This window comes from Daucus carota, chromosome 3 (assembly GCF_001625215.2).
Source record: "Daucus carota subsp. sativus chromosome 3, DH1 v3.0, whole genome shotgun sequence".
Lineage (NCBI taxonomy): Eukaryota > Viridiplantae > Streptophyta > Magnoliopsida > Apiales > Apiaceae > Daucus > Daucus carota.
The window spans coordinates 54,147,766-54,161,154 of record NC_030383.2 but is presented as its reverse complement, the minus strand read 5'-3'; the positions used below and the strand labels follow the sequence as shown (position 1 = coordinate 54,161,154).

The 13,389-nt window shown below is 36.6% G+C and overlaps 2 protein-coding genes across 2 annotated transcripts; both read right to left on the bottom strand.

Annotated features, from left to right (window-relative positions):
- Nucleotides 1-1,808: 1,808 nt before the first annotated feature.
- Nucleotides 1,809-8,572, bottom strand: LOC108215259 (BTB/POZ and MATH domain-containing protein 3). Its single transcript, XM_017387676.2, has 4 exons — nt 8,089-8,572; nt 6,710-7,058; nt 4,598-4,868; nt 1,809-2,353 (listed from the first exon to the last, which is right to left on the bottom strand). Exons 1-4 carry the CDS (start codon nt 8,448-8,450, stop codon nt 2,130-2,132), a joined length of 1,206 nt encoding a protein of 401 aa, XP_017243165.1. The 5' UTR covers nt 8,451-8,572; the 3' UTR covers nt 1,809-2,129.
- A 1,156-nt stretch (nt 8,573-9,728) lies between these two features.
- Nucleotides 9,729-12,114, bottom strand: LOC108211614 (tropinone reductase homolog At5g06060). Its single transcript, XM_017383257.2, has 5 exons — nt 11,876-12,114; nt 11,583-11,790; nt 10,663-10,882; nt 10,442-10,548; nt 9,729-10,067 (listed from the first exon to the last, which is right to left on the bottom strand). Exons 1-5 carry the CDS (start codon nt 11,986-11,988, stop codon nt 9,882-9,884), a joined length of 834 nt encoding a protein of 277 aa, XP_017238746.1. The 5' UTR covers nt 11,989-12,114; the 3' UTR covers nt 9,729-9,881.
- Nucleotides 12,115-13,389: the final 1,275 nt, after the last annotated feature.

Here is a 13,389-nt window from a genome sequence, read left to right as displayed (position 1 = left end):
ATTGGGGATTATAGATCATGCCCGGACGTAACCCGGGAACTACCAGATGAGCCTGATCACTACCAGATGAGCCCGGCACTAGTCTTCATATCCCTCGGAAGGGTAGGTCTTCGTATCCCTCGGAAGGGTCGTCGTCGAGACTCACTCAACCTCACACATATTCATCACCTGTGGGCGCGACCACGGAGGGCGCGCCCTTGACCCTTGTTCCTCATTCTCTTCACACTTCAGACACGTGACATCCTGCTCTTGAGACAAAGGGCCGCGCCTCCCGGATTACCCGCGGAGGGCGCGCCCTCTCCCAATTCACGTGGCCAAATGTGGCCAAATATGGTCAAGCCTCTCATAGAGGTTACACCTCCAAAGGCTACGCCCTCTCATTGAGTTCAAGCCTCTCATAAAGGTCATACCCCTCATAGAGGTTACACCTCCAAGGGGTACACCCTCTCAAAGAGGTCACACCTCCGAGGGCCGCGCCCTATCACATAGGCCAAGCCCTCCGAGGGCTACGCCCTCTCATAGAGGTTACACCTCCGAGGGCCGTACCTTTTCATATATACTCATAGTCAAATTTTGGGCATAACAACTTCATTAGCCAATAAAATGCTATCACTGATATATCTTCCAGGGATAAAAACATATTGTTCCTCCGAAATAAGATATCGGAGACTGGGTTTTAGCCTATTTGCCAGAACCTTTAATAGAAGTTTAATAGAGTAGTTAATCAGATTGATTGGACGGAATTCAGGCAAATGTTTAATAAACATTCTTGATATCTCACTGGTCCGGAAAATAATAATTTTCAAATTCATCAAATTGAAAATAAAAATAGAAAAATATTTTATACCTCCTTTCCAGAAAAAGCAATAGCTTAATAGATACAGTGACTATTTCCCACAAAATATTTGGGAGTCAACTGACTAGATTTTATCATGAGTTAATTTCGAATAAGAAATTGATTGATTTTATCAATAAATATTTTAAATTGATTTAAAATAGAACAGTTACATTTAACTATATCCTCCAAGGCTCCAACCAAACCTGAAACACAGAGGTAATTGAAAGAGGCATAAAGCATCCCATTATTTATTTCGTTAAAGGCATGAGCACAAGCTGATTGCTATTTGCTAGCAACATTCCAAGTGATTCGTTCCTCTGCAACTTTAAAGCGAACTGAGAATACATTATGTATTTCATTTTCATCTATCAACTGCCGCGTTCTCTAGTCCCCGTCCCTAGCCAATTGCAGGATGCTGTAGGAGTTAAATCATCTCTTTTCTGTGAAATTTTACATGCACTTTAAGCCACCCTCTCTACCACACACACCCCATTCATGTGACAATCGCTCAGCTCTTATCAACACCGTACCTCACCATGAATCAATACCATACGCATGCTTTTCTGCGACTGTATATATATCATCGTTGTAATAAGCTTCAGGTTAACAAATTTGGCACATGCACACAAGGATACTGAAATACATGGAGAGCAACAAGCAAAGTTGTAACAATACTGTTACATACTTTCAGATGCCATTACATTACCCACGCTACACCAAGAAAGACTACCAAGACATGCCTGAAGGAATTCTCGACATGCTTCTGGCTGCGTATGGGCTGTCTCCGAACGGAGATCTCGCCTACAAGAGAGCCTTCGCCATGGGAGCCTTCCTCTGGACCGACATTGATTGGAATTCCTCTGCAAACCCTTCTTAATTTATCACTGTACTTATGCTCCTATTCTGTATAGAATAAAGTATAGTACTATAAATAAAGTAGTACTAGGTGTTAAGTACTGCTCTATGCTGATGCCTCTTGTAATCCACATACTGTGACTGAGTATATGTGCATTGATTTCAAAGCATCAGGTTATATGATTTGATGCCTCAACCACATCAAGTTGCAAAAGAGATGAAGATCCCCATTGCAAAACTAAGGATATGTGAAATTGCAAACACCAATTCTGATCTTCACGAAAGACTTTAAAACTGTATGAAACATGCATAACTATGCATATCAAGCAAACTAACATACAGAAAACTATGCTATTAACAAACTATACTGAACTACTAGGTGGTTAGAACGATGCCCCTGTGAGTTCTGGTGCAGTTGGAAGAATCACCACCACTTCTACTGACGCCTCCGCACACGCCTCACAACAGGGTTTACAGATTCTGCAGCTGCTGCATCCCATTCTGCCATTAGATCTATCCCAATAATGCTGCTGCTACTTCTCTTCCTACTCAAAGTGGAGCCTGGTTTCTCATCCACTGAAGCGATTGTTTCCAGCAGCTCAGCCACTAAAGACTGACAGTTTTCTTCCAAGTACTTGAACCCCTCTGACTGCATAAACACTACCAAACATACAATTCAAAAGTCAGAAACGCTAGGTAAGCTTCCTAAAGTAAAACACACGTGCATCAAAAGAGGGGGGACAATTACAAGAATGAGGTATATATAAAACATACAGATCACAGATAATAAAAGAAAGCCGTCCAAGTACACTACAAACATCATGAATATACGCTAGATAAGCCTGGTCAACAAGGATCGGTTATGTTTCACAAGGAAAAGTTTTAGGGTCTCTCCCCTCTTTATTTAGCAGACCTTTTCATTTAACAGAAAATCAAACAGATCCTGCATATTAATATATAATAACTCCATATAAACACACGAGCAGATAACTCCATATAAACACACGAGCAGTAAAAGAGTTTATCCAAAAGATGTATAATCTATTAGATGAAGTAGCTAAAACATTCCAAGTTTGAACTTTGAAGGCAAATTTAACTAAAATACTAAGAATGCAATGAACAAAATTTCAATTTAATGTGAATGCTCTCTAGCTTTGGATGTCCATTCTTTCAATGCATTCATAACCTTCAACATCAAACAGAAACTCCAGTAAATGCTACATGGCAAAACATGTATATATATATCAAACTCTTCAAAGTCAAATATAAACGACTACGAAAACTGGTTATTCAGAATTAATGTGATCAATCTCTCACAAATTTAGGTAAGGGACAAGACAAACTTACAATTTCTCACAGTGGCTAAACTAAAATATAGACTAAACTCGTACTTGTAAGTGACCATCACATTGTACTAGCACAAACGGGTTAGCTAGTACCTAGAGGACCAAGCAGCTTCATGCCTTTTGAGCATTGGCTGCTTCTCTCCTTCATATACAACTAATTTTTTTAAAGCAAGAAGCCATTATTCAACATTCTAAAGTTCACAAGCTAAAGACAAAGTCTGATCTGAAAAAAACTTGTATCAGGCTAATGCATTACTTTAGTGATTACTTCTCTTGCCAGTATCACAAATAGATCCCAATATTGTAAAAGACAACTACATTTTGGAATCGTGTGCAGAAATAATTGAATGCAGGATTTCATGTCATCCATATAAAACGAATCTCATTTAGCATTTTCCCAATAGTTTTTTGTCTTCAAACAAAATTTCGGCAATGAAGCTTTCTAATCAATCCTGACTCTTTCAGGTTGCGAATAGTTCTGTTACACACCAGACCCCAACATAGATTCATTTCATTGATGCAAACCTTGTAAATTATGAGGAAGCAATCGAACTGAAAGAACAATAATTGTATGAAGAATGAATTCAATGGTATTTCTGGTAACCATGGCACAAGAGCTTAATACATCAGCCTTCACCAGTGTCTCAGTGTCTCAATCACAAAGAAAAGTGCTTGATTGGACAAATAATAAATAACACCATAAATGGATCAGTGAAGGGAAGATGGAAGAAGAAAAAGGAAGTGGAGTTGATATCAGGGGAGGCTCTGATAAGAGAAGTGGATGACATGATGGCATCAGACACTAGTCAATAGGAAGGGGCAGACAGACTCATGGTTTCAACTACAGCTTGCCTGTGAAGAGTTCAATAGACAGAATTCAATCCAAACAAATTGAGGTACCTGATTCTGGTTATATTTTGGATGTTGGTAATTGCTATAGCTAATTACCAGGCGAATTGAACCCTAGCTTCCCAATATGTGCAAAAATATTATTAACCAAAATGAAGGATATAAATTTTTTGCATGAGCAGATGGATACCCCTGATCTTTTTCAATAGGAAGGGGCAGTAGACTCATGGTTCCAACTACAGAATTTTTTGTAAAAAGCTCAATAGACATAATCCATTTTCAAACATATTGAGGCACCTAATTATAGTCATGTTTTGGATGTTGGGAGTTGCTATAGCTAATTACTAGGCGAACGGAACCCTCGCTTCCCAATATGTGCAAAAATATTATGAACCAATATGAAGGATATGTAATTTCTGCATGAGATGATACCTCTAATCTTTCAAATTTCAGTCAAAACAACCCATTACATCCTAAAGGTTGATCAAAGGATTTTAACTTCATCACTGATACAAAATTCAAACGCATACTAAGTTTACAACAAAGGATTGTTTATATAAAGCTGACTATATAATTCAATACCCCTAGATTGCCTCCATAGTTCCAAACATGCATTTTAAAAGTCAAAAGAGTTTTTCGACTGAAAGTTTGTAACAAAATTGACAGAACATGAAAATTGCACCATTCAGGTTCTACAGACTATACGCACCTCCCAAGTTTGCAGAAGCAAACTTTAAACATACTTCCTTTAGCTGTGAACACCTATGCTGATCCGCTAGGGACAAAGTTGTTGCCACTGTATCAACAGAAATTTCTTCACACAATTTTGATTCACATAATTGTTTTAGCCTGTCTAGACCAAAGCGATCTGCAGCAGCCAACAAATTCTGTAGTGTGACAGTAGACGCTGAATCGACTGTTGAGTCACTAAATTCTTGTATATCAGGAAGCTCGTCTGAGTATAGGAACAAGAGCATAGCCTGCAAAGAATGAATGAACTTAATTACATTAAAGATGTAAAGATGATGATAAATGAACCAGTAAACGTAATGGGATTTAGTATCATGAGTTCATGACATCTCTTATGTCCCAAAATAAAAGTTTCTATGCAATTATGTTTATGCTTTAATATTGTAATATGACCACACAACATGCTCAAACACCTGATTGAGTACCTAACACGGACATTAAACGTGATTGAATCTCATGTATGCTCACGTGCACGAAAGTACTTTGAAACTCCCAACTCTATTCATATAAAGTCAATGATAATTTCGATATGGCACTAATTGGCATGTTCTGCAATATCAACATCATCTGCTTTCTGTTGCTTGAAGGAATTTATGTCTATTTAAATTTATTTTTTCCAACGAATATATTAGTTAAGAATGGGTATAATGTACTCCCTCCGTCCCACTCATTTCTATATAGTTTTTTACATTGCTTGGCATGCTTTTAAGAATTCTACAAAGCAAAGTTCCGTGACTTGTTTTTTTAAAAGAAATTGATTCTGAATAAAAGTTTAAACATTAAATTTTTATTCAAAAGAAAAGGAATTTTAAAATTATTAATGGAACAATATTTTATGAGAGCCTTAATATGCGTGCCGAGCCCTTTGTCCAAACGTAAACTACCCGCTGGGACAGAGGGAGTATTTATACTCCCTCCATCCCTTTGGGTTGTTAACATTTTTTGGAGAGGGTTTGGCACGCATTTTAAGACTCCTATATAGTATAGCTTCATTAATTATTTTAACTTTTTGGTTCTTCTAAATAAAAATTCAATGTTTAAACTTTTATTTAGAAAAAGAAAATTTCAAAAATAAGTTATGTAACTATATTTTATGTATGTCCTAAAATGCATGTCAAGCAATGTAAAAAACATGTTCACAATCCAAAGGGACAGAGGAAGTATAGTAAAAACCATTGTGAACTCATCACCATAACAAACATGTGATCCTGCCGAGATTCCAAGAAAAGTTAAATGTTGTATTGCCCACGCCATGATTAAAATCCTGACAAGAACTGGTAAATATTTGGATGATTAAATATATAAATTTCCTTGATCGTAATTTATTTGTGAAGGCTCTGGACTCCAAACTAAAGCTCTAACAATGTCGTAGCTCTTCTTCCACAAACCGCCTGTTTACCTCCTAAATTACAAACGAACCACACGTGCAATTTTCCTTACAACGTGTCTCTCCATTTGCCACAATTTCCATCCTGTAAATCCCTTTTGGTAGCTAGAGGCTTTATCATTTGTTTCGCTTCATAGTCGCTGTTCCATATGTTCTATATTCCCGGTCCATAGGTACATATGCTCCAGCTTAATAAACCGAACTAGGCCCAGTCCATATATCTTATATACAAATTTTTGATTCTAAAATGTAAGCGTGGCATCAGTAATTACTAACAGCTGATTAATATAGAGCATGTACACGAATGTACTTTTCATATTTCCTTTTCCTATAACATACCATCAAACACATAATACTCCCAGTCTCCCACATTCATTTTTAAAGACTAATTACTTCCAAAAATCAAATTATTGATCTATATATTCCTGTCAAGCATTTTAAGTTCCACATATAATTTTAGTTTATAATTCAACCTCAACAACTAGCTTAAACAATTAAGAAAAAAACATATACATACAAATAGCTTTATTAATTTGTGTACATTAATATTAGCAATTTAGCATATAATTATATCAGAATAGACAATAATGATGATGATGACAACGTCGACGACAATAACAATAATGATGATTATATAGTTTACACTAATATAAACTAATAGAAGTATTGCATGTAGAGTAATACCTTGAATATAGATGGATCAATATCTTCCAATGTTACTTCATCCATTTTTGTATTGCCAACAAGTCCAAAAAATTGGGCTCTGAATACAGGTGAGCGAGCAGCAAGTATCAACTTATGAGCTTTAAATGTCTCGTCACCAACCCTAAAAAGTATGTCAGAACCAAGTTCTGAATCCACTAAATGCTTGAGACTCTGGCCCATGTCTGATGGTGGTATAGGGATGCTATACTGTCTAGGTCCCTCTATGCGGTTCCTGACAACACCTACAGTGCAATGCATGGAAAGACAGTCGTCCTTCAGGTAATCAGAACTTTCTAGAGCAGTTCTCTTGTAAAAGCGTTTGTAACCCCTGCAATGGATGCAATACACCATATGAAGTACTGGCTAGGAGAAGGTATATTCGCATCAAATATTACTCATCCAAACTGAGTCTCATGCAAAAAAATTATAAACAAATAAACTTAAAGTACCCAACCATCTAACTCGGAAGCTCCAAACTTATATCAACATAGGAGTTCATATCAAAGGGGCCACTCATTCCACTCAAATGTCTCACTTAACTTATCATTCTCAAATGGGAGCTCATTTTGACCACTTAAATCACTGTATATATCTCTGCACTAAATTTCCCGAAATAATTAACATAAAATATGATAGAATGGAGGTCATCTGCTGATGTAGCACTTGTAGGATAACTATTTGACTGAGAAAATTTAAAAATAACGAATAATTCAAAGCCAAAAGTATTAATTTCGTCATTTCTTACATAATTATTTTTGACAAATTTAAGGGAGTGATATATATGATGAATTAAGTGGTATAAATGAGCTCGTGTTGAGAACAGTGAGTCAAGTGACCACTTTGATATAAACCTCTTTCGACATATGATTCAATACGGGAAACAAGGTCATTGCATTGTATATAAGCAAAGGAATCTAGTAAAACCAATGATACAGCTGCAATCACTAGGAACAGAAGTAATCACATTACACAATCCAGTGTTGAATAGAACCGTAGTCCCCAAAAGGTTCACAACAAGCCTGACTGAGCAGAGTACAGTAAACCACTGGAAAAAAATAAATGATCACAAAACACATAATTCAGCACAATCACATAAAAAGAGAACTGCATTCCGTTACATACATACATACATACATACATACATACATAGACCAAATCATTCTCCAATTAAACCAATCATGACCTCTAAAACCCCCAATTCAGCACAATTACACATAAAAATCACAATTACTCACAATTTTATGCAAATCACTAGCGATTGACAAAACTACAAGTCGTAATATCTATCATCACAAAATCACGCAACAAACGATCACATACAAACAAAACACACAATATCCAAGCAAACAGAACCATACCACATGCTCCCTTTGTACTTGAGAGTATACGGGCCACTCTCGAGAGCCCGATCGAAGTGACTATGCACCTTGTGCTTCTCTTTCCCACTCTGATCCAGCAAAGTGAGCTCAAACAAAGCCCTAACATCAGTGCCCTCACTGGCGAGCGCGATAAAGACGGAGACATAAGCGGAATTGTCCTCGAGGTTTTTACCGTCGGGGTAAAAGTAGACGGCCCAGTCGTAGCCGCCGACGGTGAACGTGTCGGAGGAGAGGTATTTACCGGGGGAGATGCCCTTGGCGAGGGAGTAACCGCGGATGGTGAAGGTGTGGGACCCGTTCACCGTCTCGTTGATTGATTTGGAGCTGGAGTTGACGATCATTGAAACCCTAATTGCAGATTCCAGGGCTTCGGACTTTGTGTGTTTTTCGGTGTTTGCGTTTTTGTTACAGAAGAAGTTGTCTGTTGTTACAGTTGCCGCAATATTTTACACTCTTGGTGCGTTCTTATCACTCCTAACTTTTTCTTTTAATAATACGTCGTCGCCTCGGTTCGATCCGGTTTTTTTTACTTCTAAATATTTAGACAAAATACAGTAAAAACTCTATAAATTAATTAATAATGTCGGGATCATGAAAATTTATTAATTTAAAGAGATTAATTTATCGATAAATTAATAATTATTAATTTAAAGAGTTTTTAACCGATTATACACTACATACCAAATAAAAAGGCAAATTAGTTTAAGCGTCTTAGAAATACATTGCTGCAAATCTTGGGACTCAACTTAAATTGGTAACTATCGTAATAATGACTTTTGAAGTATTGTACGGTAAATGTAAATAAGAGGAATAAATATGTTCAATGTTCAGTATTTTTAAGCAAGTTTCTATGAATTATTAATTTATGATTTTTCTGGGACCGAAAATTATAAAGAGATTTCCCGAAAAATTATTATCTTATTATTTTATCGAGTTTTTCAATTTTTTACATTGACCCAGGTCGGGACCGGACAAATTTATTATTTTAGAGAGTTTATTAATTTACCGAGTATTAATTTAAAGAGTTTCTATCGTATACAGTAAATATATTTTTGTGTTTTTTCTTTGTGAAACACTAAAAATGTGTGATCGAAAGAATTCTAAATATTTGTGACATTTTCAATTGAAGTATATGTTGCTATAATTATCATATAAATATTTTCATTTTATTTATACCATAATCGAAAAATAAGTATAATTATATTTTTCAGGATTGTAAAAATCGGTAATCGGACTTAATCGGTGAAGTCACGGAACAAGAATTAATCAGAGATTAATTGGATTGATCGGGAATTAATCGGCTGATTAATTAAATAATAAGATATTTAATCAGTTCGGGCAGTTACGAACAGCATCCACTGACTTCTAGACAGAGATATTTCCGATCATCAAACATAATTTTTGTACAACAATATTCGATATCTAAATGTATTCTAAGCACCACAGTCAGAAATGCCAATGATCCTATTTTATATCACATTAACAGAGCTTGCTTATGTTAGATTTACCAAGGAGCAGTAATTTATGTTATCATAGTCCATCAGCAAATAGACGGCAACGCTGTTATTGACAACAAATATCTTTGATTCAAAGCACCAAACTACTGCATACTTGAAAACTTGCCAGAATGTCCACCCGGGAAGTATCATTATTCATTTGAAGGTGTTTACTACTCATCACGACTGATGCAATCTACAGAAAATAAAGTCAAAACAACAAAAATTCACTATAAGAAGTGAACAAGTTGACACCTCTGCCTCTATACAGAGCCATCAGACAACACGCTCAAAACAATTGACAGTAAGCCCCCCATCGATTGCAATAATCTGACCAGTGATGTAAGAAGCAGCAGGCATACAAAGATATGCCACCAACGATGACACCTCTTCAGTCTCTCCAGGACGGCGAAGCGGGGTCCGGGACACCAAACGCTCTAAGAAGTTCTTTCTCTCGAATAACTGCAAACCCAAATGGTTTCATAAGTCCAGTTCAGATGTTTATTCTAAATTTCCTACTGCTTTTTAATAACTCTAGAACAAAATATGTGTATGTGAAAAGATATTAATATATACTCCCTCCGTCCCAATTTGTGCGAGCCTTTTGACTAGCAAAGTTTTTAAGAAATAAATACTTGACTTAATCTTAACCACATAAAAGAGTTGGTGGATGTTAAATAAGTGTAGTTTATAAACGTGTGGTTGTAATAACTTTATATAGATACTATAAAAAAAATGTTCATTTTTTTTGGGACATCCAAGAAAGGAAAGTGGTTCATATAAAATGAGAGGAGTACTAAAATTACAATAAGCATAAGAGATTAAGATCATAGTACCTTCTCTACAGGTGGTGTTTTGATGTACCCTGGTGCAACACAATTAGTCCGAATGTTATCTTTGGCCCATTCACAAGCCAAATTCTTCGTGAGCTGATTGATTGCGCCTGTGATAAGAAACCGAAACCAGAGACCATAAAGTTAACACCGCAAATTGTATAGAGAGTTGTCTTACATATGGATCCCGCTGTAAGTTGAGAATAGAGAATTGAGAATATTACCTTTAGCAGCTCCATAGACAGATCCAGGAGTACCTAAGTGCACCAAACCAGCTACCGACGAATTGAACACTATGCATCCAGATCCGGACGCCTTCAAAAGAGGATAAGCCAGTTGACAAGCATGGTAGGGAGCTTCCAAATTGGTAGCCATGACTATTGAATATTGTTCAGCTGTATAGTTTTCAGTTGCTCTCCTGATATTTGTGCCAACATTATTTATCTGTGAATAGAAAACTAAGTTACTAACACAAAACAGTCCAGCCTCTTTCAAAACACAAAATTTGTGAACATGGGTGAAGATCAACATGTGCTGTAAACTAGATTTCAGAACATTAACAATGCAGTCAATTTGTTCACCCTTCATGTGATAAAGTTTAATTATATCTTAAGTTCGCAACCAATCTAAATTTATACATGGAAGGAAACAAGGGTCATATTTTTACTAGCAGTTTCATTAGCTCAAAGCATATATATATTCACTGGGACTCTCGTTAGTTCATAAACTAAGCCAACACGTTAAAGAAGTAATTGTTAAAAAATGTAAAGGCTATTGTAACAATTAGGGATCATGAACGCCGCATTGTCAGATTGTAAACTTTATCCAGCATGTATAAAATATAGCATTCACCGAAGGTAGATAAAAATATATACAAGTCCTAAGTAAAGAGCAGAGTACATCTGTGATCTGAAACTTAAAATTTAAGGAGAGAGGCCATGGTCCTTAGGCCAGACCAGAGGCAGCCGTTAGAGCAGGGCTTAATCTTATAATCCCGGGATGACTACACTATTTTCCTTAAAGTGAAACTTCACAGACCAAAGGCCTGTATAAGGTATACGTCCACTCGTCTCCATAGATAAAGTTTGTAGCCTAACATGATCCGAATATAATGAGCAAGCGCTGTAGAAATTAAAGAACATACGAGAATATGAAGCTTGCCACCAAAACAAGAAGAAATCCTCTGAAACAGCTGCTCTCTCTCGGTACCAGAAGACACATCACAGACAGAACCAGTAACATCAAAGCCTTTAGCTCTCCATTCTTCTAATCGCTCATTCAACTCTTGCTCATTGCGTGAACACGTGTAAACACATGCCCCCAACTCCGCTAATTCCTCCACAATAGCATGCCTGGACAAACAATATATTAAAAAAAAAATACAAGAAAAAAAAAACACTCCAATAATCTAACAAAGTATGGGGAAATAAACTGAACCCGATTCCGCGAGTGCCACCCGTGACAAGAGCAGTCATTCCAGCAAGCGACCATCGCGATTTTCGAGTCACCGGAGCTTTAGTGCTACTGCTGCTATGATCTACGGTGGCCATTATTGTTGCAGCAGCTGTTGTTGTGTTTTGTTGCTGGACTACTAAACAAACCTTCTTGTAAGGTGGCGCATGAGGTGTCCAGACCTGACAGCTTAATATATATTCAGTTTGGCAATAATATTTAGAAGATTATTTACAGCAGCCAGCAGGCAGTTTTGAATTGTATCAGTCAACAAGTGGTTGCAAAATTTTGTTGTCTAGTGCTCAATCGACACTTAAATAAAAGTTCAAGGCGGCATATGAATTTGTAGGCTTCACACCAGTCCAAAGTCGATTTGTTAACCTTCTGTATCATCATAAATCATCATAAATAAATGAGTGAATTGCAAAGTGTTTGTACCTGAGTAAATTGCCTAAATGGGCTTCGTCTAAACGGGTTTCGCCCCCAATAGCCTAGTCATTTGGGCTCATCAAGGCATCTAACCACACCAGTAAGTTAATACATACATTGTATAAAGTCACAACTCCAACATTACAGAATTTGAGTGAACAGAAGCTGGACAAGTGGATATTAATATATTTATAAGTAATAAATAGTAAATCAAGAACACCTGTGTATTCCTTATCCTTTGGGAAAAAAAGAGAGAGAACAAACACTTACATTTTTAACTAGCACTATTTTTACATATCTTTATCAAATTTGAAATTAAGAGCATGTTTAAAAACTTTATGAATTTTTTGAATCCATGAATAACAACAGGTCCAGTTAAAAAAACTCCACCCGTCTTCTCTCCTCAAACCCTATTTCAGAGCCGCTCTTCTTTCTTCTCAGCAGTGTCGGGGCTTCCACCGGATCTTTACCGGTGGAAAGCCCCAAAACCTTTTATTTTTCTGTTTTCACTTTTTCAATAAAACTTATTGATCCCCTTAAAATCTTTCTTATTGGGTAAGATTAATTTTTTTTTCTTAAGTTTTTGACTTTAGTTTGTTTTTTCGGATCTAAGGATTTAAAGCCTTTTTCGATCTGGCATTTTTTCTGAGATCTCAATTCCACGGAGTTACGGATTTCTCGTTCTTCTCGGTGATTTTATTCTCGAAAGAGCCTTGAGTTATCTTTTTTGTGGGTTTGTTCCCCAGATCTAAGGATTGCAAGTCTATGGTTGCTAGTTTGTCACGATTGGTTTTAGTTTTCTTGTTGTCTCACCGTTTGTGTGAGTTTTGTTATTTTCTCACCGTTTGTGTGAGTATGGTGCTTGATTTAGTATTAAAAGTTGTTAGGCGATTGCATTCTCAGTCGATAGCTCAAACTGGTTATGGCGGAAGCGAAAATGACGAAGCATGTGTATATATCATCTTCAACAAATCACGTGATTTTATCTCCAAGAAGAATGGATTAATCAGTGATTGTTTCTGTATTTTGTTTGTTCGACATGACTGTTTATGTAGATGCCGTATGGCTTT

What these genes read in the sequence shown, in the direction of transcription:
- LOC108211614 (XM_017383257.2), bottom strand. Translation starts at nt 11,988, where the DNA reads ATGGCCACCGTAGATCATAGCAGCAGTAGCACTAAAGCTCCGGTGACT. An exon ending in GGTGGCACTCGCGGAATCGG is followed by an intron (nt 11,791 to 11,875) that starts GTTCAGTTTATT and finishes TTGTTTGTCCAG; the next exon opens with GCATGCTATTGTGGAGGAAT. An exon ending in AAACACCACCTGTAGAGAAG is followed by an intron (nt 10,068 to 10,441) that starts GTACTATGATCT and finishes TTGGGTTTGCAG; the next exon opens with TTATTCGAGAGAAAGAACTT.
- LOC108215259 (XM_017387676.2), bottom strand. Translation starts at nt 8,450, where the DNA reads ATGATCGTCAACTCCAGCTCCAAATCAATCAACGAGACGGTGAACGGG. An exon ending in AAGTACAAAGGGAGCATGTG is followed by an intron (nt 7,059 to 8,088) that starts GTATGGTTCTGT and finishes CATCCATTGCAG; the next exon opens with GGGTTACAAACGCTTTTACA. An exon ending in TTGATCCATCTATATTCAAG is followed by an intron (nt 4,869 to 6,709) that starts GTATTACTCTAC and finishes CATTCTTTGCAG; the next exon opens with GCTATGCTCTTGTTCCTATA.